Genomic DNA, 27,924 nt, shown 5'->3' with positions numbered 1-27,924 from the left:
TGTTTATGGAACGTGAAGATGCGTGTTGCCATGTGCAGCAGGCTTCCCAACTCCTCGCTCCTCTTCCTCCTCACCGGTGATGTAGTGGTAGAGAAAAGGTGGGTAAACTGTAAACTCCAATGGGTGTTCGAGATAAGACAAACAACAATTTTATCAGGAAACCACATTTCAATTTCCGGGTACGCCACAAGCTTGGGAACCACTGTACTAACCTCTATGTCAGCTTGAATGCTCTTTGTCTGTCTCCTCTGCCTCCTCCTGCATTGCAGCCTGCCTCACCACTGTCTGTCTCATTACTCACGGTAAACAAAAGTTATTCTGTTATGAAAACGTATAGTAGCATGAGGAGTCTTCACGGCCCCCTTGGCTAACAGTGCTTCACAGCGATACAACACACACGGTCACACTGTGATACACACACACACACACACACACACACACACACACACACACACACACACACACACACACACACACACACACACACACACACACATTGCAATATACAGTTGAAGTCGGAAGGTTACATACACCTTAGCCAAATACATTTAAACTCAGTTTATCACAACTCTTGACATTTAATCCAAGTAAAAATTCCCTGTCTTAGGTCAGTTAGGATCACCACTTTATTTTAGGAATGTGAAATATCAGAATAATAGTAGAGTGAATGATTTATTTCAGCTTTTTTTTCTTTCATCACATTCCCAGTGGGTCAGAAGTTTACATACACCAATTTAGTTTTGGTAGCATTGCCTTTAAATTGTTTAACTTGGGTCAAACATTTCGGGTAGCCTTCCACAAGCTTCCCACAATACGTTGGTTGAATTTTGGCCCATTCCTCCGGACAGAGCTGGTGTAACTGAGTCAGGTTTGTAGGCCTCCTTGCTCACACACACTTTTTAAGTTCTGCCCACAAATGTTCTATAGGATTGAGGTCAGGGCTTTGTGATGGCCACTCCAATACCTTGACTTTGTTGTCCTTAAGCCATTTTGCCACAACTTTGGAAGTATGCTTGGGGTCATTGTCCATTTGGAAGACACATTGCGACCAAGTTTTAACTTCCTGACTGATGTCTTGAGATGTTGCTTCAATATATCCACATAATTTCCCTTGCCCATGATGCCATCTATTTTGTGAAGTGCACCAGTCCCTCCTGCAGAAAAGCACCCCCACAACATGATGCTGCCACCCCCTGTGCTTCACGGTTGGGATGGTGTTCTTCGGCTGGCAAACCTCCCCCTTTTTCCTCCAAACATAACGATGGGCATTATGGTCAAACAGTTCTATTTTTGTTTCATCAGACCAGAGGACATTTCTCCAAAAAGTACGATCTTTGTCCCCATGTGCATTTGCAAACTGCAGTCTGGCATTTTTATGGCGGTTTTGGAGCAGTGGCTTCTTCCTTGCTGAACGGCCTTTCAGGTTATGTCGATATAGGACTCGTTTAACTGTGGATATAGATACTTTTGTACCTGTTTCCTCCAGCATCTTCACAAGGTCCTTTGCTGTTGTTCTGGGATTGAGTTGCACTTTTCGCACCAAAGTATGTTCATCTCTAGGAGACAAACGCGTTCCTCCTGAGCAGTATGACGGCTGCGTGGTCTCATGGTGTTTACACTTGCGTACTATTGTTTGTACAGATGAACGTGGTACCTTCAGGTGTTTGGAAATTGCTCCCAAGGATGAACCAGACTTGTGGAAGTCTACAATTTTTTTCTGAGGTCTTTGCTGAGATCCTTTGATTTTCCCATGACGTCAAGCAGAGGCACTGAGTTTGAAGGTAGGCCTTGAAATACATCCACAGGTACACCTCCAACTGACTCAAATGATGTCAATTAGCCTATCAGAAGCTTCTAAAGCCATGACATAATTTTCTGGAATTTCCCAAGCTGATTAAAGGCACAGTCAACTTAGTGTATGTAAACTTCTGACCCACTGAAATTGTGATACAGTGGATTATAAAGGAAATAATCTGTCTGTAAACAATTGTTGGAAAAATTACTTGTGTCATGCACAAAGTAGATGTCCTAACCGACTTGCCAAAACTATAGTTCGTTAACAAGAAATTTGTGGACTGGTTGAAAATCGAGTTTTAATGACTCCAACCTAAGTGTATGTAAACTTCCGACTTCAACTGTATACACACACACACTCTCTCTCTGTCTCTCTCTGTCTCTCTCTGTCTCTCTCTGTCTCTCTGTCTCTGTCCGAGGTGAGGGATTGCAGTGGATGAAAAAAGAAAGAACATGTACAACTTTTTTAAATATAACACAAATGTATTCAGGGGCATCCTGTTTTGATGTCTTCAGAAGAATGTCGTGAATAGAGTGCAGTTCAAACTAATGCGCAGTGGTGGTAGTGTAGGCCCAAACGGAATACCACAACTTTTGAGATTGATGTTCATGATTCCTTAAACTCCCCAAGAGACCGAAGGTGTTTTGTGCCTGTGATATAATCACATTGTCTTAGAAGGTGAATCCAGAAATGCAAATATTCTAAGAAACTAGACGATGCAGGATATAGGCTACACCCCTCAAACTCAACACTGGGCCTCAAAGACCATTCCTCTGCATGTTTTTATTGTTCCCCTCTAATCAGGTGGGTGCAATTAACTATCATGTAGAACAGAAAACCAGCAGGCTCCGGACCTCGTAGGGTAAGAGTTGAATGCCCCTGGGCTACACTATCAGCATTGTACTATAGACCTATAGGCCCACTGTAGGCCTATATGTATTTTTTACAGGCGTTGTAGTGTATTACCAGCAATTCACCAGCAAGTGGCAATATTGTCTAGTGAATCTGCAGTTCTCCCAGAGCCAGCGATGCCTCTAGCCCTGTCTAATAATGGGAAGGACAGACTACAACTGCTATTCTGTAGTTTTGAAACATGATGTGTCTTATCGGCCTTGATGAATTCAGTCAATGACATCATCAGTTCAAGTATTGGACATGCCTGTAACGGCACGCCGATGACACCATCAGTTAGAGTTGTATTATGGGATGTCTGTGATGTATCGCTTAGTTACCGCAGTCAGTTTTGTGTTCAACGCACCACCATCCTCTCAGCAGTCAGAAAGGTCTTCATGCATGACTGCTAAGTGATGTTAATCGTAGCGGAGTAGAACGTCAAGACGATTGATAGACATTTTCTCTTCCTTTTTCTGATGGGAGTTTCAATTGACATGTTTAGAGTTGCCCTGCGTTCGTCAGCTGATGTCTCCTAACATGACAGGGCTGCTTAGAGATACCTCTACACCAGACACTGTGGGAGACGGGCTTGTTGATGTTGATTTGCTCCAACTACACTGGGTGACTGTGACTGCGCCAGACCTGGGCTGAAGCCTGTGCTTGTTCGGAGCCCGCAAAAATTGCAGAAGAATAAGTGCACACAAGCGTGTACGCACACACACACACACATACACATACACATACACACATGCATGCACGCACACACATACACTGCACACTCACAAAGGACCTCTGCTTTGCATCTAGGTCATTCTGCAAGAGTTAGCTGAATTTAGATTGAGATGTAATAAAATTACTTCAAAAACATACTGGAATCTGGAATGATAGCTCAATAGAAATATAGAGGGATTAACCAATTCAATTTACAGCACAATCATCCCCCCTTTGTATTTTTAAACCCCATTGTAACAGTGATAGGGAATCTGCCACAGCATAAAACCAGGGTTGTATTTTAAACCCCATTGTAACATTGATAGGGAATCTGCCACAGCATAAAACCAGGGTTATGTTTTAAACCCCATTGAACAGTGATAGGGAATCTGCCACAGCATAAAACCAGGGTTTGTGTTTAAACACCCATTGTAACAGTGATAGGGAATCTGCCACAGATAAAACCAGGGTTGTATTTTAAACCCCATTGTAACAGTGATAGGGAATCTGCCACAGTATAAAACCAGGGTTGTATTTTAAACCCCATTGTAACAGTGATAGGAATCTGCCACAGCTAAAACCGGGTTGTATTTTAAACCCCATTGTTACAGTGATAGGGAATCTGCCACAGCAAAAACAGGGTTGTATTTTAAACCCCATTGTTACAGTGATAGGGAATCTGCCACAGCATAAAACCAGGGTTGTATTTTAAACCCCATTGTAACAGTGATAGGGAATCTGCCACAGCATAAAACCAGGGTTGTATTTTAAACCCCATTGTAACAGTGATAGGGAATCTGCCAGAGCATAAAACCAGGGTTGTATTTTAAACCCCATTGTTACAGTGATAGGGAATCTGCCACAGCATAAAACCAGGGTTTGTATTTTAAACCCCATTGTTACAGTGATAGGGAATCTGCCACAGCATAAAACCAGGGTTGTATTTTAAACCCCATTGTAACAGTGATAGGGAATCTGCCACAGCATAAAACCAGGGTTGTATTTTAAACCCATTGTAACAGTGATAGGGAATCTGCCACAGCATAAAAACAGGGTTGTATTTTAAACCCCATTGTAACAGTGATAGGGAATCTGCCACAGCATAAAACCAGGGTTGTATTTTAAACCCCATTGTAACGTGATAGGGATCTGCCTCAGCATAAAACCAGGGTTGTATTTTAAACCCCATTTTTACAGTGATAGGGAATCTGCCACAGCATAAAACCAGGGTTGTATTTTAAACCCCATTGTTACAGTGATAGGGAATCTGCCACAGCATAAAACCAGGGTTGTATTTAAACCCCATTGTTACAGTGATAGGGAATCTGCCACAGCATAAAACCAGGGTTGTTATTTAAACCCCATTGTAACAGTGATAGGGAATCTGCCACAGCATAAAACCAGGGTTGTATTTTAAACCCATTGTTACAGTGATAGGGAATCTGCCACAGCATAAAACCAGGGTTGTATTTTAACCCCATTGTTACAGTGATAGGGAATCTGCCACAGCATAAAACCAGGGTTGTATTTTAAACCCCATTGTAACAGTGATAGGGAATCTGCCACAGCATAAAACCAGGGTTGTATTTTAAACCCCATTGTAACAGTGATAGGGAATCTGCCACAGCATAAAACCAGGGTTGTATTATTTAAACCCCATTGTAACAGTGATAGGGAATCTGCCAGAGCATAAAACCAGGGTTGTATTTTAAACCCCATTGTTACAGTGATAGGGAATCTGCCACAGCATAAAACCAGGGTTGTATTTTAAACCCCATTGTTACAGTGATAGGAATCTGCCACAGCATAAAACCAGGGTTGTATTTTAAACCCCATTTGTAACAGTGATAGGAATCTGCCACAGCATAAAACCAGGTGTATTTTAAACCCCATTGTAACAGTGATAGGGAATCTGCCACAGCATAAAACCAGGGTTGTATTTTAAACCCCCCATTGTAACAGTGATAGGGAATCTGCCACAGCATAAAACCAGGGTTGTATTTTAAACCCCATTGTAACAGTGATAGGGAATCTGCCACAGCATAAAACCAGGGTTGTATTTTAAACCCCATTGTTACAGTGATAGGGAATCTGCCACAGCATAAAACCAGGGTTGTATTTAAACCCCATTGTTACAGTGATAGGGAATCTGCCACAGCATAAAACCGAGGGTTGTATTTTAAACCCCATTGTACAGTGATAGGGAATCTGCCACAGCATAAAACCAGGGTTGATTTTAAACCCCATTGTACAGTGATAGGGAATTGCCACAGCATAAAACCAGGGTTGTATTTTAAACCCCATTGTTACAGTGATAGGGAATCTGCCACAGCATAAAACCAGGGTTGTATTTTAAAACCCATTGTTACAGTGATAGGAATCTGCCACAGCATAAAACAGGGTTGTATTTTAAACCCATTGTAACAGTGATAGGGAATCTGCCACAGCATAAAACCAGGGTTGTATTTTAAAACCCCATTGTAACAGTGATAGGGAATCTGCCACAGCATAAAACCAGGGTTGTATTTTAAACCCCATTGTAACAGTGATAGGGAATCTGCCACAGCTAAAACCAGGGTTGTATTTTAAACCCCATTGTAACAGTGATAGGGAATCTGCAACCGCATAAAAACCAGGGTTGTATTTTAAACCCCATTGTTACAGTGATAGGGAATCTGCCACAGCATAAAACCAGGGTTGTATTTTAAACCCCATGTTACAGTGATAGGGAATCTGCCACAGCATAAAACCAGGGTTGTATTTTAAACCCCATTGTTACAGTGATAGGGAATCTGCCACAGCATAAAACCAGGGTTGTATTTTAAACCCCATTGTAACAGTGATAGGGAATCTGCCACAGCATAAAACCAGGGTTGTATTTTAACCAATTGTAACAGTGATAGGGAATCTGCCCACAGCATAAAACCAGGGTTGTATTTAAACCCCATTGTAACAGTGATAGGGAATTGCCACAGCAATAAAACCGGTTGTATTTTAAACCCATTGAACAGTGATAGGGAATCTGCCACCGCATAAAACCAGGGTTGTATTTTAAACCCCATTGTAACAGTGATAGGGAACTGCCACAGCATAAAACCAGGGTTGTATTTTAAACCCCATTGTAACAGTGATAGGTAATCTGCCACAGCATAAAACCAGGGTTGTATTTTAAACCCCATTGTTACAGTGATAGGGATCTGCACAGCATAAAACCAGGGTTGTATTTTAAACCCCATTGTAACAGTGATAGGGAATCTGCCACAGCATAAAACCAGGGTTGTATTTTAAACCCCATTGTTACAGTGATAGGAATCTGCACAGCATAAAACCAGGGTTGTATTTTAACCCCATTGTTACAGTGATAGGGAATCTGCCACAGCATAAAACCAGGGTTGTATTTTAAACCCCATTGTTACAGTGATAGGGAATCTGCACAGACATAAAACCAGGGTTGTATTTTAAACCCCATTGTTACAGTGATAGGGAACTGCCACAGCATAAAAACAGGGTTGTATTTTAAACCCCCATTTTAACAGTGATAGGGAATCTGCCACAGCATAAAACCAGGTTGTATTTTAACAAATTGTACGTGATAGGGAATCTGCCACAGCATAAAACCAGGGTTGTATTTAAACCCCATTGTAACAGTGATAGGGAATCTGCCACAGCATAAAACCAGGGTTGTATTTTAAACCCCATTGTAACATGATAGGGTGGAGAGACCTCACATCCCCCCAAAACTGTTTTGAAAAGTACCCCCCCCCCCCCTTCCACTAGAAGTTAAACCAGAGTTGTTGTTTCAAGACACAGCAGGTTGTGAGCCAGTTAAAGGGAAACACACAGGCAGGTAGCAGCAAAACAGTGTGACTGACTTGCAAACTAAAACCATACTGTATTGGTCTGATGTCTTAACCCAGCCAAACAGAAAATAGGAAGATGTAAAGTACAGTATGCTGTAATGTTAGCTGTAATGTAATGGTGCCAATCTTTCTCATTCAGTTGGGACTGAGGCCTAAACACTAAATGACATCTACAGGAAATATGTATTATGTAATATAGATTCAGCTCAACTAAGGCCGGTTTTAGATAGTAAATCATCTGAGAAATGTTGATGTTAGGGTGAACTTACTCTTTAACAAACTCTTTAACATCAGTTTGATTCAACAGTGTTGCTCATACTCAACCCCAATGTTATGTCACCAGGGAGGAATGCATGGCAGGTCTAGTATTTGTATGTATTATTTGACCCCCTGTACTTGCTTCCTAACTCCCAGTGTCTGCGTTACACATCTAGTATTTGTATGTATTATTTGACCCTCTGTACTGCATACAGTGAGCTTCAAACAGTGGTTCCCTTTGGCTGACACCTTGGAAACTCCACTCTTACATCATGGGGATCATGGGGTGGTGTCTGGAAAACACATTGTGAGGAAAGTGTTTACATACAGAGTGGTCGATATCTTGTCCCTCACCCAAAAAGATAGTTCAAAACAAACACACATGGAGACCAGTGGACTTTCCCATCCACTCTGTATAAATAGTAGACCCACATTCCCTCAATACAGTCTCTTTGGTGTTCACTCTATATAGCTGAATAGACAAACTTCCAAAATGGCTCCAGATATCAAGATGTATTTCTGCATTTGGCTTGTTCTTGCACTAACAGGTAAATATCACGCTGTAGAATGATGTGGTCCATACCAAACTGATATTATAATTGATTGCTTAGAAGTACAGTAAACTTTTGTTTTACAGCTGTCACAAATAATCTATGATATGCAATGTGGATATGAGACACAAAAATGATTTAATATGTTGGTAGTAGGATAGCTTGTCATGTTGGAATCATATGTTAATGCAATTAAAATAATTAAAATGAATAATTAATAAAATGTAATGCAAAGTCCAATGAAAATCTAATTTTTAAAGCTCATATTAACGTGCTCAAATAATGTTATTGACTCATAAAACCACTCAGTAAAACCCTATTTCAAACTTGTTTTTGAAACAGACTGTTTAAAAAAATGCTTGTGATTTTCTTGTGGTGTGACCTCACATTCTTTGGCCGAGATAGCCCCACCTGTCATTTGTTAAAGACCCAATTATGCAAATGACCAGAAGCTTGTTTTTTTCCATGAGAGAGAAGGAGACTAGGGGACTTAGGCTCAGGGGCCTCATTTATAAACTGTGCTTACATACAAAATATAACCAAAAATATGCGTGTACCAGTTTTCACACAAAAGTTAGCATTTATAAAAACTGAACTTGACTTGAAAATGTGCTCACCTTCCAGCAAACTTTAGACCGCATATACACACTATCTATTGGTTGAAGTATTAGATTAGTATATTGTGCAAATTATGGATATACTAGACACGCTTGTTCATAACAATAAACAGGTTAATAAGATGCAATCATTTGCTGTTAGTGAGAAGAGAGAAAATCTATTTATCTTTGCATTTTAAAATAATTAGAAATAGGCATCTATTTTCTAGGCTATTATTTATTTAATTTCCATGATCATTGCATAATAAATTCCTGACCTTTTCTGTGATGGTTTCATACTCACCAGGTTGCTAGCACATAGTCCTAGAACAAGTACTGTATACTATTTGTCCCATATCTCGTTTAATTGCACCCACTTCATAGTAGTAAATAGACAAGTTATTTGACTGTAAATCATCCTATCCAGAGCTCAGATCCAGAGCACAGTTTATTAACGGTAGCACAGACGGTTGTAGGTTACTTCTGTAGTTTTCCTCTGAATACTGTCATTTCACATTTCTCTAGTAGACAATATTGCGTTTATACACATAATACATATTTTCAGAACCATTGCAGAATCAATTCTTAAACTGTTTTGGCCATGATGGGTTCATATTCCCGAAGTAGCCACAGACTACAAACAATTACCATGCGCATGTCTCATTTAACTGGGCCTATTAGATACGCTATTAATTCAAGTATTTTGCTCTATGCACAGAAAGGAATCTGGTTTATAACATTCAGTAGAATTTAACAGGTGAACAGACATATGACATTTTGCATTGAAGTGTGTAAGTTATGGCCATCACTGTGAGTAGACAATGTTCTAGAATTTACGCAGTGCAGCAGCGTAGGTTGGAGAAAAAGTAAATGCAAAACATTAGGTCCTATTGAATTCAAACGGACTGTTTACAGGTCCACAGCTATTTGCCTTTGTTGTTGTCTTACATAAACTTTTTGTCTGTCAGATAGCCACGGCCTACAGCAAATGTCACTGCAAAGGTTAAACATTCTGTCATCACCTTCAAAGACATTTGATCAAGTTCGCTATTTCCTTTAGAAAAATGCCTTGGCCTAGTTCCAAAGTATACAGGAAATAAGGGCGTTATTGTCACAATAAAAGGTGAACGATGGGCATTTTCAGGCGCGGGTTTAATGTTTGTTGATACGCACACAGTTTCAGGACGGGCCTGATTAGTAAATAGGAAACATACATATGCATGCCATGCACCAGGTTTAGTGTGCAATTTACGCAATGGCTATAAATGAGGCCCCAGGATTGCAACAACTATCTCGCCAGTCACTTTTTCAAATGATGTGGTTAATAAGAGTTGGCTGTTAAGAAGCACTTAGCTAGCACGCTAGAAATCGCTGCAAACGTAGATAGACGGCTAACCAACAAGAAAGAGTGTCAAAACAGGGCCTCCACACAACGTGGTTTACAAGCTGCAAAGGCAAGTCTGCATGCTGGACATCAGGGGCAGCCAGAGCAGCTTGACCCCACATGGAACTCTGAGTTGGTAGATCATTTGAATATCCAAGTGCATGCACATCTCATTGGCTGAGCTGGAAAAATCAGCTGTTTTTGACCAGTAAGCCCACACCACTCTGTTTTTTCCTTACAGGCCAAACAAGGGCACAGACTCAGAGAATATCCATCTTTTTAACATCTTTAAGCACTGCAATTTCTTATCCTAATGTTGACAGTAAAGAATTCTTTACAAAGGTTAACTCGCTAAATCCTGAACACGCTGTAATCAATATTTGCCATGGTTGCGAACACGGCTTTGGGGCTGACAATTAAAATGACGTTTAGATGGGTTACCATGCAAAACTAAATTTGTAACTGATGTTTTTTTGGTCAGGCACAGGAATTGGATCTGCCCTGCCAGGTAAGAGCCACAGTGGAGGGAAGAACGACCCAGTGCTGCAGTATGTCGTGAACAACTCACTGAGAGAACATCCTGTCATGACCAAACTCAGACTGGTAAGGCTGGACTGGGTTAGAGCCAGGGTTAGGGTTGTGGTTGTTTTTGAGGCTAGTGTTAGGGTTGAACCGGGATGAGGACATGAAACTAGGGCTAGGGTTGGACTGGTAAGACTGGACTGGGTTAGAGCCAGGATTAGGGTTGAGGTTGAGGCTAGTGTTAGGGTTGAACCGGGATGAGGACATGAAACTAGGGCTAGGGTTGGACTGGTAAGACTGGACTGGGTTAGAGCCAGGATTAGGGTTGAGGTTGAGGCTAGTGTTAGGGTTGAACCGGGATGAGGACATGAAACTAGGGCTAGGGTTGGACTGGTAAGACTGGACTGGGTTAGAGCCAGGATTAGGGTTGAGGTTGAGGCTAGTGTTAGGGTTGAACCGGGATGAGGACATGAAACTAGGGCTAGGGTTGGACTGGTAAGACTGGACTGGGTTAGAGCCAGGATTAGGGTTGAGGTTGAGGCTAGTGTTAGGGTTGAACCGGGATGAGGACATGAAACTAGGGCTAGGGTTGGACTGGTAAGACTGGACTGGGTTAGAGCCAGGATTAGGTTTGAGGTTGAGGCTAGTGTTAGGGTTGAACCGGGATGAGGACATGAAACTAGGGCTAGGGTTGGACTGGTAAGACTGGACTGGGTTAGAGCCAGGATTAGGGTTGAGGTTGAGGCTAGTGTTAGGGTTGAACCGGGATGAGGACATGAAACTAGGGCTAGGGTTGGACTGGTAAGACTGGACTGGGTTAGAGCCAGGATTAGGGTTGAGGTTGAGGCTAGTGTTAGGGTTGAACCGGGATGAGGACATGAAACTAGGGCTAGGGTTGGACTGGTAAGACTGGACTGGGTTAGAGCCAGGATTAGGGTTGAGGTTGAGGCTAGTGTTAGGGTTGAACCGGGATGAGGACATGAAACTAGGGCTAGGGTTGGACTGGTAAGACTGGACTGGGTTAGAGCCAGGATTAGGGTTGAGGTTGAGGCTAGTGTTAGGGTTGAACCGGGATGAGGACATGAAACTAGGGCTAGGGTTGGACTGGTAAGACTGGACTGGGTTAGAGCCAGGATTAGGGTTGAGGTTGAGGCTAGTGTTAGGGTTGAACCGGGATGAGGACATGAAACTAGGGCTAGGGTTGGACTGGTAAGACTGGGGAGAACCAGGGTGTTTATGAGATGAAAAGCAGGAATGTACTGTACATACAAACCAGATGTGTACAGAGAGACACTGGTTTTCTACAGTATCATGACAGTTCAATAGGCTACTATAACCACTAGAGGTCAGCACAGTACTATACAAACACTGTGCTGAGAAGCTGCAGTCAGCAATACGGCGTAATTACATTGTTCGATTAGATTATGTCATAAAAAAAGTAATGTTTTAGTCTTTTTTTGTCGATGTTTGAAATCAAACAACATCATTCTGATTTTGTGTTAGCCGCTCTGTAACAAAGCTTTCTTAGTGTCCAACAAGCTTTTTCAACCCTTAACCTTGTTCTGAACACCTCCACAACAAAGGTCATGTATGGCAAGACGGTACACTGTCCTTCTCTCAGCACAAATCAAAGCTGCAGGCTAAAGTTAAATCTAGACTTTGTTTCCTCTATCGTAATCGCTCCTCTTTCACCCCAGCTGCCAAACTAACCCTGATTCAGATGACCATCCTACCCAGGCTAGATTATGGAGATGTAATTTATAGATCGGCAGGTAAGGGTGCTCTCGCTAGAGGTTCTTTACCATTCGGCCATCAGATGTTCCACCAATGCTCCTTATAGGATACATCACTGCACTCTATACTCCTCTGTAAACTGGTCATCTCTGTATACCCGTCGCAAGACCCACTGGTTGATGCTTATTTATAAAACCCTCTTAGGCCTCACTCCCCCCTATCTGAGATATCTACTGCAGCCCTAATCTTCCACATACAACACCCATTCTGCCAGTCACAGTCTGTTAAAGGTCCCCAAAGCACACAAATGCCTGGGTCGCTCGTCTTTCAGTTCGCTGCAGCTAGCGACTGGAACGAGCTGCAACAAACACTCAAACTAGACAGTTTTATGTCAATCTCTGCTTTGCGTGATGTATTGTTGTCTTTACCTTCTTGCCCTTTGTGCTGTTGACTGTGCCCAATAATGTTTGTACCATGTTTTGTGCTGCTACTATGTTGTGTTGCTACCATGTTGTTGTCATGATGTGTTGCTAACATGCTGTGTTGTCATGTGTTGCTGCCTTCCTATGTTGTTGTCTTAGGTCTCTCTTTATGCACTGTTGTGTTGTCTCTCTTGTCGTGATGTGTGTTTTGCCCTATATTTAAAAAAAATTAAAAAACATGAATCCCAGCTCCCGTCCCCGCAGAAGGCCTTTTGGTAGGCCATCATTGAATTTGTTATTAAATGGTTTACCTAGTTAAATAAAGGTTAAATAAAATAAAAATTCTCCTTCCTTCATGTTGCAGAAAACCCTTGAGGACCCATGGAGCATCATGCTGGTTGCTAGTGAACAAGCACAACTGATGGCAAATCTGGCCAAACTGATCAATGCCAGCAAAACCATTGAAATTGGTATGTAATGATAAAACAAGCTTCATCCTGAAAACATTTAATGTTACTATATTATTTGGAACATCTTTCATTGTGCCAATCTTTTCAACATTCACTAATTCTGAATGAACTGCCCTCATTCTAATATCAGAAGAGACTAATGTTAATATTTTCCTCTCTCCAGGGATGTACACGGGGTACAACACCCTGAACATGGCGTTGGTTGTACCAGAGAGTGGTCAAGTGGTAGCATGTGAAATAGACGACGAATACGTGAACATTGCTAAACCTTTCTTTAAAGAGGTCAGATCAACATTCCGCTAGTCATTCAGCTAGTTTACTTGCTCCAATATTCCTCTAGACAGGAATTAGATCTGTTTGTCCAGTATTCAACCCCAAAACAACATCTAAACCCATTCAACCCGTTGGAATTCAGAAACATTGATTGTCTCTCCAAAAGCTTCAATACAGCATATTCAGTATCTAACTTCTGTCAGTCAGACTTCACAAAGTGCTGTGGGTGGAGTAGTGAGGCCGTCTGCTCAGAAGAAAGTGTCTACGAAAAGGTGCAAAGCCAAGCAGCAGAGAATCCCTACAATGAACGTAATGCCCCCCTCCAAACAGTAGAAATACTACTGTACACAACACAGGTCAACCATTGTGACAGAAAATGGTTGGTATTGTCTGTTAAAAAATTCAAAAGGCACTTGCACATGTGAACAATCTTATTTACAGGTGCATGGCAACAGTTGAACAAGGAAACCGCACACTGCTCTTGATAGTATCACTGATATTTAATAAGGTTACGTATCGGCCTCACGGCCTTCGTCAGAGCTTTTGTGATTTTTTTAAATGTACACCTAGCCCCACCCACATCCGTTCCACACATCAAAGGGGGTTGGAGGCAAAGGAAAAACAAATAAGTGCTACCAAATATAACAATATGCATTGCATAAATATTACAAAAGTGTATAAATAAGACGTATTATACACGTCTGTAAAACCACAATGAGGACATAGCAAGTTTTCATTAGTCATTGGGTACATCGTACGGAAAACATCAGAGTAGGCACATAGGCACACATATTCAAATATTCAAATTCACAACATAACATACATAGGCATTTCATCATTAAGTCCTTTAGGAAATAATGTCTGGAGGGTGAAAATCCCAAAACATTCTCTTTTACTCAGACTATTATTAATATCACCTCCCCTGTCTGATATCTTAACTTTCTCTATGCCACAAAATATAAAGGTAGAAATGTCATGCTTTAGGTCATTGAAATGTACTGCGACTGGATAATCCCTGTCGTTTCTCCTGATTGAACTTTTATGTTCACTAATTCTCTGTTTGAGAGAGCGGGATGATTTACCGACATAGCTGAGCCCACATGGACATTTAATAATGTAAATAACATGGGTGGTGGAACACCTAATAATGTCATTTATTTGGAACCGTTTTCCTGTGTGTGGGTGGCAGAAATATTCACACTTTCACACAATATTCACACACATTTTCTTTTGTGTCTGGCAGTTGGCATGAACCAATTTATCGCGTAAATTCCTCTCCTATACACAATAAGTGAGTGATTTTTAAATTCAGCCGGCAAAGCTGGGTCTGATGATAAAATATACCAGTGTTTCTTGACCACACCTCCCACTTTTCGTGAATTCAAAGTATATGTGGTTGTGAACATTACGGAGTGTTCTTTAGTTTAAGCGGGTCTTTTTTGTAACAGTTCATCTCGTGTTTTTCCCAATTCCAAATTAAGAGCTTCTTAAAAAAAATGGTTGGTATTATCTGCTTCAAACAATCTAAACTCGAAATCAAGTAAACATTTTATTTAAAGCACATTGAAACATTTAAATGGACTTAACAGTACAGATGCCTAGACTAACTACCCTTGTCATCCTTTCTCTTTTCTAGGCCGGAGTCGAGGATAAAATTAATGTCCGTCTTCAAATGTGTATAAAAACACTGGGTAGGTGACTGATTTTAAAGAACCCAAACACGATTCCGTTGTGAAACGGGTGAATCCTTTTCAACGTGATCTTTTGTTTGTCCTAGATGAGTTGATAGCTGCTGGGGAAGCTGGCACCTATGACTTTGTGTTCATCGATGCGGACAAACGGAACTATGACAGATATTACGAGAAGTCTCTTGAGCTTGTGAGACAAGGGGGCATCATTGCCATCGATAATGTGAGTAGCCTATGCCCAAACTTTTATTCCTACAAGCGAGTCGTGATTTTGAATATGATTTGAATAATGCCAGCATGCAATCGATTTGATCTAATAAGCTAACTAAGGTAAAGATGCATGAAAAGATAGGCCTACATATAAAACACAGAGAAAGATGTGTTGCTGCCTATCACCTCTGTCCTCAGTCTGAGCCTCTCTCCTCACCTGTCTCCCGCTTCATCTCACTCCTCTAATCTGTCTATCTGATTACCCTTCCTTGACCTGTCTATCACCTGTCTATCTGATTACCCTTCCTTGACCTGTCTATCACCTGTCTATCTAATTACCCTTCCTTGACCTGTTTATCACCTGTCTATCTAATTACACTTCCTTAACCTGTCTATCTGATTACACTTCCTTGACCTGTCTATCACCTGTCTATCTGATTACACTTCCTTGACCTGTCTATCACCTGTCTATCTGATTACCCTTCCTTGAGCTGTCTATCACCTGTCTATCTGATTACCCTTCCTTGACCTGTCTATCACCTGTCTATCTGATTACCCTTCCTTGACCTGTCTATCACCTGTCTATCACCTGTCTATCTAATTACACTTCCTTGACCTGTCTTTCTGACCTTCTGACCACAGGACACCTTTCTTGAATCAAAAGACAAAAAAACCTTGATTTTTTTTTTTTTTTTTTAATATTATAGAGAGAGGACCTGCCCCACCTACTGATACAGGTATCTCTGATCCCCCCACCTTCTCCCCCCAGGTACTCTGGAGTGGTAAAGTGGTGGACCCTGCTCCTGATGACCTGACCTCCCAGGCTCTGGACAAGCTCAACAAGAAACTCCACACGGACCAGAGGATCGATCTGAGCATGCTCACTGTGGGCGACGGACTCACCCTGGCCATCAAACGCTAACGATAACCCATGCTAACTCATACTAACCTGTGATGACAAATGCTTAACCCATGCTTACTCCAAACCAACTGTGATTTATTGGGGATTTATTTGAGATGTGGTAAACATGAAGGGCTGGAATAAATAGATGCTATTTTCAACAAGTACTGTACGTGTACGAGTGAGATTCACTTTTTACTTGAAATTCGAAAGCATGTCAGCCTCTGTCTCAGTAAGAGCTAAATAACTACCTTTTACTCCCAGAGATTGTAGTTTTTTTCAGGGTGTGACTAAAATAATTGTTTATTAGATTTCAATTGAGTACAGGCTTAACTGAATGACAACAGAATACCATGTGGTAGTTTTGGGGTAGGCCTCGTCTCAGAGGAATGCTCCACAGAACCAGATGTTGATAACAGACTGCTCTATGCTGGACAGCTGGCATCGAAACCCTCCAGCTGGGAGAAGAGGGATGCGATGACGGCTCTCCAGGTTACATGCTGGTGGAGAGGTGGGAGGTCTTTGGAAGACTTTTGCTCCAAAATATCAAGTGAGACACAAGGGGTGAGTTGACATACTCCCCTGGATTTATGCCCATTGGTTGACAGAAAGGGAAGTGATTATGGCACGAGTGAGACTGTAGGTTCTGATTTATTTTTATGTGTGTGTACATGCGTTCGTGCAAGTTGAAAAAACATGTTGACTCAACCTACTTGTAGAGAAAAGTCAATGCCATCCTTTGTCATGTTGACAAAACGGTTTATGACTCTGTCATACAGTATTCACTTTTATTTTTTGTTGTCCATGGCCACCTGGCTACAATGCTTGCTCACTAGCCTAACTGTGATAGTTAACATTTGCCTTCTACATCTAGCTACATATTAAACTTCCGTCCTCTGGCCTGGGGCACAACAATGTATGCATTTTTGGTTAGATCAGAATCGCTATTATAATCATTGGCTAGTACTGGAATTGAGTAAAACCACAAGTCCAACTCCCTATCTCCATCCATGGCTAATTTAGGAAAGGGTCAATTGTAGCTAGCTAGCTACAACAACACAACAGAAAAGCAACTATTCAAGGGGTTTCGGAAAATGATGTATTGCTCTCAATGTGATATGATTGGAGTGAAACCAAATGCAAACTGGCTTCCCTTAACATTTTTTTTTGGTGCTCCAGGACCATTCACAGTTGAGCTCACACATCACAATGCCACAGATGTCTCAAGTTTTTGGGGAGCGTGCAATTGGCATGCTGACTGCAGGAATGTCCACCAGAGCTGTTGTCAGATAATTGAATGTTCATTTATCTAACATAAGCCGCCTCCAACATCGTTTAGAGAATTTGGCAGTACGTCCAATCGGCCTCACAACCGCAGACCACGTGTAACCACGCCAGCCCAGGACCTCCACATCCGGTTTCTTCACCTGCGGGATCATCTGAGACCAGCCACCCGGACAGCTGATGAAACTATGGGTTTGCACAACCAAAGCATTTTTGCACAAACTGTCAAAAACAGTCTCAGGGAAGCTCATCTGCGTGCTCGTCATCCGCACCAGGGTCTTGACCTGACTGCAGTTTGGCAACGTAACCGACTTCAGTGGGCCAAATGCTCACCTTTGATGGCCACTGGCACGCTGGAGAAGTGTGCTCTTCACGGATAAATCCCGGTTTCAACCATACCGGGCAGACAGCAGACAGCATGTATGGCATTGTGTGGGCGAGTGGTTTGCTCATGTCAACGGTGTGAACAGAGTGTTTCAGCATGATAATTCACAGCCCCATGTCGCAAGGATCTGTACACATTCCTGGAAGCTAAAAATGGCCCAGTTCTTCCATGGCATGCATGACACAACTGTGGAAAGCAATGGAATCAACATGTGCCAGCATCCCTGTGGAACGCTTTCAACTTGAGTGCAACGCAATATTAGGAAGTTGTGTACAGTCAGTGTATCTACTGAGTAACTTTCACCTGATCTAAAAGCACTTTCTCAACACTTTTTTTGCATAGGGGGTGGGGTGAGGGCAGTTAGGGGTTACATATTACAATACCCCGAAATTATAAAAATGTTGAATGTGAAATGTGTTAAAATATGTGAATCACTGTGTATCCTTTTCTAACAAACATCTATCAAGTGACATGGAGTTAATGTAGTGCTTGTTTTAGTGGTGATACACTATTTTACAATAAAAAATATGTTTGCTGAGACATTGTTTAGTCACATTTTCTATTTACTAATCTCTCTCTCTATAGAGGTTTTCACATCTGATTAAAAAGAGTAAATATCATATTCTGATATCATATTCACATTATTCACTGAAATACATCATTGATTTCTATGAGCAACCTACCGTATACTGTGAGGTGTAAATGAAAGCTGTATCACTGGAACACATCCAGGCCAACCCTTTTCAGACAGCCTGTCTCCGCCAAGCCAAGCAGACCCATGCATTTTCCTCATGTAGACATTTGTAAAAAGGTGCAAGATTATAGAGCAATTCCACCCGTTTTCAACCTAATTTTCACTGGTTTTGTGCTGGAGATGATGAATATGAGGTTGAAAAGTGTTTGAAATGTCCTTTAAAAGTGCTACTTGACTGAGAAATGGGAGCAGTTATGTCTAGGCTTAGGGTCATTCTTACATGACTATTTTACACTTGCATTACAGTCTCTTAAAAACAGTAATATACAGTTATATTACAAGGCAAGCACATTCAGCCAAACCAGAATCTGCGGCCCCTTTCTATAATATATAAAAAATCATCCAAACAAGGAAAGATATAGCCCCTTGGATAAAACAATAGTTTGACCACCTGACAATGTATTAAAGACATATGACTTGTAATTTTGAGGTGTCATTGTAGACTGCTGGCGTTTCAAAGTGAAATGATCTCCTATGCGTCAATGCTGTCTGCGACAAAACGATGAGGGAGAGAAAGAGATGGAGAGGGAGAGAACACAGGTGAGGATGCACGCGTTGGCAGACAGTCAAGCATACAGCTGATTCTATACATTTTCAGCACTATGGACAGTTCCATTCTGCAGCGCGAGCAGACAGAGGGAGTATAAAAGGTAGGAGCCGCGCTGCTTATCCTGCACACCAACACGGCTGAGTTTACTGAGGCAATATGAGCCTCAGAATGGACAATCATTCGGGTTCTCCGCATAGGGCAGCTCAAGCTGAGTATTGCTGCTATCAACCCAAACTGACCGGATCCCCCTCTGCGTCCAGGACCGTTGGCTTTGAGTCGACTACTGCATACACGAACAGAGGATATGCGACGACGCTGAAGAGCGAATTCGGATCCGTTCCGAGATCATCGGAGAGCCTTTTCGATTTATCAGACCCATTTACCGGGGTGTTGACGAAAATGAATGAGAAAGAACTGCTCCATGGGCTGAACGACCGTTTCGCCGGATTCATAGAGAAGGTGCGTCATTTGGAGCATCAAAATGAATTGTTTGAGAGGGAAATCGAGGAAATCAAACTAAAGGCACAGTCCCCTGCGTCTCTGGCCCAGGAGCACGAGACGGAGCTTATGGACCTGAGGAACCTAGTTCATGACATCACCCTTCAGAAGCGTCAGATCGAGATAGAGCATCAGAACCTGGAGGAAGATTTCCTCACCTTGAGAGACAAGTACGAGCAGGAGGCACGTGACCGCTCGGATGCAGAGAACGGCATCCTTGTGCTGAAAAAGGACGCCAACGATGCATACCTCGCCAAACTTCAGTTGGACGAGAAAGCGCAGTCTCTGGTGGACGAGATTCACTTCCTGAAGAAGAACCATGAGGACGAGGTATCAGAAATGGTGGCCCAGATCCAAGAGGCTCAAGTAACGGTCAAGGCGCACGACTTTGGCAAACCTGACATCACTGCGGCTCTCCGGGACATCCGTGTGCAGTTAGAAGGTCACGCCACCTCTGACTTTCAGCAGGCCGAGGAGGGCTTCCGTATCCAGTTCGCAAAGTTAACCAAAGCGGCAGAGAGCAACAGAGAGGTGCTGAAGGCGACCCAGCAGGAGATCCAGGAGAATAGAAGGCGCCTGCAGGGGAAAACAATTGAACTGGACTGTGGGAAAGGAATGAGAGAGGCCCTGGAAAAACAACTACAAGAGCTGGAGGAACGTCACTATGCGGAAATGATTCATTACCAGGTAGACTTTGGTTTATTTTGTACCTCTAACAATTGTAAGTAAACATACACATTTTTATGATTCATATTTGTATTCAGGGCTATGCTGTAGGTGTAGGCCACAAATATAGGCCCCATGTGAACTGTATCATTACTGGAACATAATTTCCTCATATAGGCCTATAGGGGTAGAACACTATTCCCCCCCCCCTAAATTTCTCCTTGTTGTCATACCAACCAAAGTGGCTGGTTGACCCTATTATTGACTCGTGTGTGCTTTTCTGTCCAGGACACTATCAGGCAGCTGGAGAATGAGCTGACCAATGCTAAACTAGACATGTCTGGCTACCTGAGGGAGTACAAGGACCTGCTGAATGTCAAAATGGCTGTGGATGTGGAGATTCTCTCTTACAGGTAAGAGACATCAACTCTCTCCCATATATAAAATCATTGACTGAGGAAAATACCATATAGTTTATAGTGTGTTCCTGGATCTATTTCTGAGGATAACCAGGGTGTGGACATTTTATTCTAGCCCAGCGCTAACACATCTGATTCAACTTAGTGCTGTGTTAGAGCAAAACTGTGCAAAAGTGTCATAGCGATGGTGAGAGATTACTACAAAACACAGTCAATGGTGAACAAATGAAACAGTAGACATTTTACTGAAATAGTTTGATTTCACATTTAACATCAAATGAACATAGACCACATCACAACACAGAATGACACTTTAATCATGATATGGATATTCAGACATATCCACACACACTGTTCTCACGAGCTGACATGGATGTGTGCAGCGGTGATCAGTCTGGCATTTACGAGGCTAACACATTGGGACATATCCATATTATAGTCATGACGGTAACAACACGTCTCTCTGCCTCCCTATAGGAAACTCCTGGAGGGTGAGGAGTCCCGTCTGTACACCATCTCTGACACCCACATCTCCATGCCCTGCATCTACCGCCAGTCCCCCGTCTACACCCTGCCTTGCCTGGCCCGGCAGGGAGGGCCCACACGCAGGTCTGAGCCCCAGTACAAGTTTGTTGAGGAGATCATCACTGAGACCACCAGAGACATGGAGATGTCCGAGATCGAGGAGACAGGCTCCGAGGAGACGGTCGGGGGAGAGGGTGACGAGTTGAGACAGAAGCAGGGAGAAGAGAGTTACAAAGCTGAGAGGAGGAGTGGGGAAGAGGTGGATGAGCAGAAAGAGAAAGATAGAGGTAAAGTGGATGTTGAAGTGGATGCCCCGGAGGAAGAGGGTGAACAGGAGGAAGAGTCTAAGAGACAGCAGATGGTAACATCAGCAGAGGTCGAGGTAAATGGAGATGGAGTTAGCCCTAGCGAGGGAGAAAATGGAGAGGAGGGAGAGGATGAAAGAGAGGGGAGAAAGGGGGGTGAGCCAGATGCAATCAAAAAGACAGAGGACATTGACAGAGGTGAAAATACACAAAGTGAAGTCAACTCAGCTGAGGCCACCAGTGAGGGAGAGAAGGAAAAACTGGACACAACAGAGAAGCTAGACAGCGAGATAAAGGAGACATTAGAAAAAGATGACACCCCAAAACATGGCGAATCCCAACCAGAGATTCCCATGAATGGTGACGTCTCAACAGAACCCAAAACTTCAGAGTCAGAGGATAGCAAAACAGGAAGTTCAATAAAGGGTGAACCACAGGTCCCCACAGAGGACATCTCCAAAGAACCCAAAAAGGTGTCAGAGGAGAGAAAAAAAGAAAGCCCTTTAAAAGAGAAAAAAGAGGTAGATCTGAAAGAGGAGAGTGCCCCAACAGAGCAACATCAAGACAGCCCAAAAGAAAGTCCCATCAAAGAGAGAAAACATTTATATCTGACAGAGCAGAGTGCCCCTACACTGGAGCAGAAACCTGATCAGAAGGAGCACAGAGAGTCAGACCAACCTCAAGAGGCAGAGAGTGCTGTGACAACACAAGAAGAGGATCTCCCTGAGCCCACAGAGAAGGACATGGAATCCCCTGATATCACTGCAGAGCTGAAGAGCAGTCCAACCAAGGAGACAGTGGAGCAGGTGAAGTCACCAGATGATTCTAGTGTAGAAATGACACAAGATGAGAAAACAGTAGGAGGTAAAATGCCAGACAGAATTATCAGCACAACAAGTGAGTGTAAGGAAGAGCCTGTGCAAAAGACTCTTAAAAAGGAGGTGGGTCCGACAGAGCCAGAAGTTAGCAGCAAGGATGATATTGTAAAAAGTTTTGTGCAGAATGAACATAATGGCAGTGAAAAGGTCACAAAAGATGTCTCAATGGGTGAGGAAAAAGGGAAAGAATCTAAGACATCCCCTAAACCAGACCCCACTGTGACCCCTAAAGAGGAAACATACCCTAAACCGGACCACACTGTGACCCCGAAAGAAGAAACATCCCCTAAACCGGACTCCACTGTGACCCCCAAAGAAGAAACATCCCCTAAACCAGACCCCACTGTGACCCCTAAAGAAGAAACATCCCCTAAACCGTACCCCACTGTGACCCCTAAAGAGGAAACATACCCTAAACCGGACCCCACTGTGACCCCGAAAGAAGAAACATCCCCTAAACCGGACCCCACTGTGACCCCCAAAGAAGAAACATCCCCTAAACCAGACCCCACTGTGACCCCTAAAGAAGAAACATCCCCTAAACCGTACCCCACTGTCACCCCTAAAGAAGAGACATCCCCTAAACCGGACCCCACTGTGACCTCGAAAGAAGAAACATCCCCTAAACCGGACCCCACTGTGACCCCCAAAGAAGAAACATCCCCTAAACCAGACCCCACTGTGACCCCTAAAGAAGAAACATCCCCTAAACCGTACCCCACTGTCACCCCTAAAGAAGAGACATCCCCTAAACCGTACCCCACTGTGACCCCTAAAGAGGAGACATCCCCTAAACCGTACCCCACTGTCACCCCTAAAGAAGAGACATCCCCTAAACCGGACCCCACTGTGACCTCGAAAGAAGAAACATCCCCTAAACCGGACCCCACTGTGACCCCCAAAGAAGAAACATCCCCTAAACCAGACCCCACTGTGACCCCTAAAGAAGAAACATCCCCTAAACCGTACCCCACTGTCACCCCTAAAGAAGAGACATCCCCTAAACCGGACCCCACTGTGACCTCGAAAGAAGAAACATCCCCTAAACCGGACCCCACTGTGACCCCCAAAGAAGAAACATCCCCTAAACCAGACCCCACTGTGACCCCTAAAGAAGAAACATCCCCTAAACCGTACCCCACTGTCACCCCTAAAGAAGAGACATCCCCTAAACCGTACCCCACTGTGACCCCCAAAGAAGAAACAACCCCTAAACCAGACCCCACTGTGACCCCTAAAGAAGAAACATCCCCTAAACCGTACCCCACTGTCACCCCTAAAGAAGAGACATCCCCTAAACCGTACCCCACTGTGACCCCCAAAGAAGAAACATCCCCTAAACCAGACCCCACTGTGACCCCTAAAGAAGAAACATCCCCTAAACCGTACCCCACTGTCACCCCTAAAGAAGAGACATCCCCTAAACCGGACCCCACTGTGACCTCGAAAGAAGAAACATCCCCTAAACCGGACCCCACTGTGACCCCCAAAGAAGAAACATCCCCTAAACCAGACCCCACTGTGACCCCTAAAGAAGAAACATCCCCTAAACCGTACCCCACTGTCACCCCTAAAGAAGAAACATCCCCTAAACCGTACCCCACTGTCACCCCTAAAGAAGAGACATCCCCTAAACCAGACCCCACTGTGACCCCCAAAGAAGAAACAACCCCGCATCCAGAGCCAACTGTCACTCCTAAAGAGGAGACATCCCCAATACCGGACCAATCTGTCACCCCTAAAGAAGAAACATCCCCTAAACCGGACCCCACTGTGACCCCTAAAGAGGAAATATCTCCACAACAGGAGCCAACCGTAACCCCTAAAGAAGAGACATCCCCTAAACCGTACCCCACTGTAACCCCTAAAGAAGAAACATCCCCTAAACCAGACCCCACTGTGACCCCTAAAGAAGAGACATCCCCTAAACCAGACCCCACTGTGACCCCTAAAGAAGAAACATCCCCTAAACCGGACCCCACCGTGACCCCTAAAGAGGAGACATCCCCAATACCGGACCAATCTGTCACCCCTAAAGAAGAGACATCCCCTAAACCGGACCCCACCGTGACCCCTAAAGAGGAGACATCCCCAATACCGGACCAATCTGTCACCCCTAAAGAAGAAACATCCCCTAAACCGTACCCCACTGTTGCCCCTAAAGAGGAGACATCCCCTAAACAGGGACCAGCAGTCACCCCTAAAGAAAAAACAACCACAAAACCAGATCAAACTGTCACCGCTAAAGAGGAGACATCCCCACAACAGGAGCCAACCGTCACCCCTAAAGAGGAGACATCCCCTAAACTGGACCCCACTGTCACCCCTAAAGAGGAGACATCTCCTAAACCGGACCCCACTGTGACCCCTAAAGAGGAAACATACCCTAAACCGGACCCCACTGTGACCCGGAAAGAAGAAACATCCCCTAAACCGGACTCCACTGTGACCCCCAAAGAAGAAACAATCCCGCATCCAGAGCCAACTGTCACTCCTAAAGAGGAGACATCCCCAATACCGGACCAATCTGTCACCCCTAAAGAAGAAACATCCCCTAAACCGGACCCCACCGTGACCCCTAAAGAGGAAATATCCCCACAACAGGAGCCAACTGTAACCTCTAAAGAGGAGACATCCCTTAAACCGTACCCCACTGTGACCCCTAAAGAAGAAACATCCCCTAAACCAGACCCCACCGTGACCCCTAAAGAGGAGACATCCCCAATACCGGACCAATCTGTCACCCCTAAAGAAGAGACATCCCCTAAACCGGACCCCACCGTGAACCCTAAAGAGGAGACATCCCCAATACCGGACCAATCTGTCACCCCTAGAAAGGAAATATCCCCACAACAGGAGCCAACCGTAACCTCTAAAGAAGAGACGTCCCCAATACCGGACCAAACTATCACCCCTAAAGAAGAAACATCCCCAAAACCAGAACTAGCAGTCACCACTAAAGTAGAAACTTCCCCAAAACCAGAAACAGTAGTCATCCCAAAAGTAGAAACTTCCCCAAAACCAGAACTAGCAGTCACGACTAAAGTAGAAACTTCCCCAAAACCAGAACTAGCAGTCACCACTACAGTAGAAACTTCCCCAAAACCAGAACCAGCAGTCACCCCTAAAGATGAAACATCCCCTAAACCAGAACCAGCAGTCACCAGTAAAGAGGAAATATCCCCACAACAGGAGCCAACCGTAACCCCTAAAGAGGAGGCATCCCTTAAACCGTACCCCACTGTCACCCCTAAAGAGGAAATATCTCCACAACAGGAGCCAACTGTCACCCCTAAAGAAGAAACATCCCCTAAACCGTACCCCACTGTTGCCCCTAAAGAGGAGACATCCCCTAAACCAGAACTAGCAGTCACCACTAAAGAAGAAACTTCCCCAGAACCAGCAGTCACCCCTAAATTTGAAACTTCCCCAAAACCAAACCCAACCATCACCCCTAAAGAGGAAATATCCCCTAAACCAGACTCAACCCTCACCCCAGAATCAACGACCACCCCTAAACCATACTCAACCCTCACCCCAGAATCAACGACCACCCCTAAACCAGACTCAACCCTCACCCCAGAATCAACGACCACCCCTAAACCAGAATCAACCCTCACCCCAGAATCAACGACGACCCCTAAACCAGACTCAACCCTCACCCCAGAATCAACGACCACCCCTAAACCATACTCAACCCTCACCCCAGAATCAATGACCACCCCTACGGAAGAGAGTGAAACGACGGGCAGTGGTGACAAAGCTAAGACAATCACACCACCAGAGAAACAGATGCCTGCAGTTGCAGAGAGCAAGGACTCCCACAGGGAGGTGCCAGAAAGCAACACAACTCAGGAGAAACAAGAGGAAAGTATGGACAAAGATTTTGAGAAAGTTACAGATCCCAAAGATGGAACCCCAAAGACAGAGAGTGTGAAAACCAAGGCCTCTGAGTTAAAATCTGAACAAGTTGAGATATCTATTACAAATACATTACCAGTGAAAGAACAGGATGTATCAGCCGTGGGTTTGAAAGATCAGACAGTTGATGAGAAGATAACAGAACAAGATACATTTTAAATAGACGAGAACTGCTTTACAGGAGGTGATGGAGAGAGCAAAGATGACAAAACTGCGAACAGGACAAGCTGCTGAGCCAATCGCAGAGAAGCAGGCTAAACCTAAAACTTGAGACTTAACCTCTTTTTGGAATGACTAGATTTAGAGGTCAGTAGAGGTTTTCTGTAAAACTGCATGGTTAGTGCAAGCCTTTAAAGCAATATGAGAACTGCTCCCCCTTAAAATATTAACTGACGCTTAATATGTAAAGTATCATGGTTCGTGACTGTCAATTATGACCAGGGCCGCAACTTTCACTGGGGACGGGGACGGGGGGACGGGGGGACATGTCCCCCTCCCACATTCTGAAATTGTATTTATATCCCCCCCAGTTTTATCATTGGAATGTGTTACAAAACGAGGCATAGGTGTGCTTTTGGACAATGTGGATGCCTCCGAGTGGTCGGGTAGGCTGTTTGGAGTGTTTATCCGACTGGATATTTTCATTTATTTACAATAATAATAACATCCCCCCCCACTTCTAAAATCAAAGTTGCGCCTCTGATTATGAGGCACAATTAATGAACTCCTGCAAGAGAGACGTACTGTAATATTGAATGTAACAAACCAAAAGCTGTATTTTGCTGTATATATTTACTTCTGACCAATGGATGATAATGTGCATAGGGATGATAATGAGAATGGTTGATAATGTGATTTGATCATGCCTGAATGCGCTGAGCAATAAATGCTATTTGAAGAGCACTTCTGTTTCCAGCTATTCTTACATACTGTGCTGTCTTTCACCTGATAAGACGGCATCACATATAGAATTTCTCAGAGTTTCTCCCCTATGTAGAAGCTAGGTGAATTCAACAGCACTAGGTTGAATTCAAAATAAATCTCCCCTTTGCCCGCATCCTATTTCCCCAAAGCATGGCAGAGACTCACGGTTGAGCCCTTTATATTGAACAAAAATATAAATGCAACATATTGAGTTACAGTTCGTATAAGGAAATCAATCAATTGAAATAAATGTATCAGGCCCTAATCTATGTATTTCACATGACTGGGAATACAGATATGCATCTGTTGGTCACTACACCGGCTCCAACGCTCGTCGGATGTGGCAGGGCTTGCAAACTATTACAGACTACGAAGGGATGCACAGCCGAGAGCAGCCCAGTGACACGAGCCTACCAGACGAGCTAAATAACTTCTATGCTCGCAAGTAACACTGAAACATGCATGAGAGCATCAGCTGTTCGGAACGACTATATGATCACGCTCTCCGCAGCCGATATGAGTAAGACCTTTAAACAGGTCAACATT

General features: G+C 43.6%; 3 protein-coding genes across 4 annotated transcripts; all 3 read left to right on the top strand.

The window, feature by feature from the left end:
* Window positions 1–7,938: 7,938 nt before the first annotated feature.
* On the top strand, window positions 7,939–16,436 carry LOC120017757 (catechol O-methyltransferase domain-containing protein 1-like). 2 transcript variants are annotated; one of them, XM_038960724.1, is made up of 7 exons: window positions 7,939–8,066; window positions 10,531–10,652; window positions 13,092–13,197; window positions 13,361–13,479; window positions 15,107–15,161; window positions 15,248–15,381; window positions 16,138–16,436. In XM_038960724.1, exons 1-7 carry the CDS (start codon window positions 8,012–8,014, stop codon window positions 16,288–16,290), a joined length of 744 nt encoding a protein of 247 aa, XP_038816652.1. In that variant the 5' UTR covers window positions 7,939–8,011; the 3' UTR covers window positions 16,291–16,436. The 2 variants fall into 2 exon arrangements, with proteins under 2 accessions (XP_038816652.1, XP_038816653.1); XM_038960725.1 differs by having other exon boundaries at window positions 16,076–16,436.
* A 3,121-nt stretch (window positions 16,437–19,557) lies between these two features.
* On the top strand, window positions 19,558–20,469 carry LOC120017843 (neurofilament medium polypeptide-like). Its single transcript, XM_038960807.1, has one exon. The coding sequence runs from the start codon at window positions 19,642–19,644 to the stop codon at window positions 20,467–20,469; it is 828 nt and encodes a 275-aa protein (XP_038816735.1). The 5' UTR covers window positions 19,558–19,641.
* A 160-nt stretch (window positions 20,470–20,629) lies between these two features.
* On the top strand, window positions 20,630–27,357 carry LOC120017842 (mucin-2-like). The gene is made up of 2 exons (XM_038960806.1): window positions 20,630–20,819; window positions 21,303–27,357. Exons 1-2 carry the CDS (start codon window positions 20,743–20,745, stop codon window positions 26,611–26,613), a joined length of 5,388 nt encoding a protein of 1,795 aa, XP_038816734.1. The 5' UTR covers window positions 20,630–20,742; the 3' UTR covers window positions 26,614–27,357.
* The last annotated feature ends 567 nt before the right edge of the window (window positions 27,358–27,924 follow it).

Source organism: Salvelinus namaycush, chromosome 22 (genome assembly GCF_016432855.1).
Source record: "Salvelinus namaycush isolate Seneca chromosome 22, SaNama_1.0, whole genome shotgun sequence".
In the NCBI taxonomy this organism is placed as follows: domain Eukaryota; kingdom Metazoa; phylum Chordata; class Actinopteri; order Salmoniformes; family Salmonidae; genus Salvelinus; species Salvelinus namaycush.
This window is presented reverse-complemented; position numbering and strand designations above follow the sequence as displayed.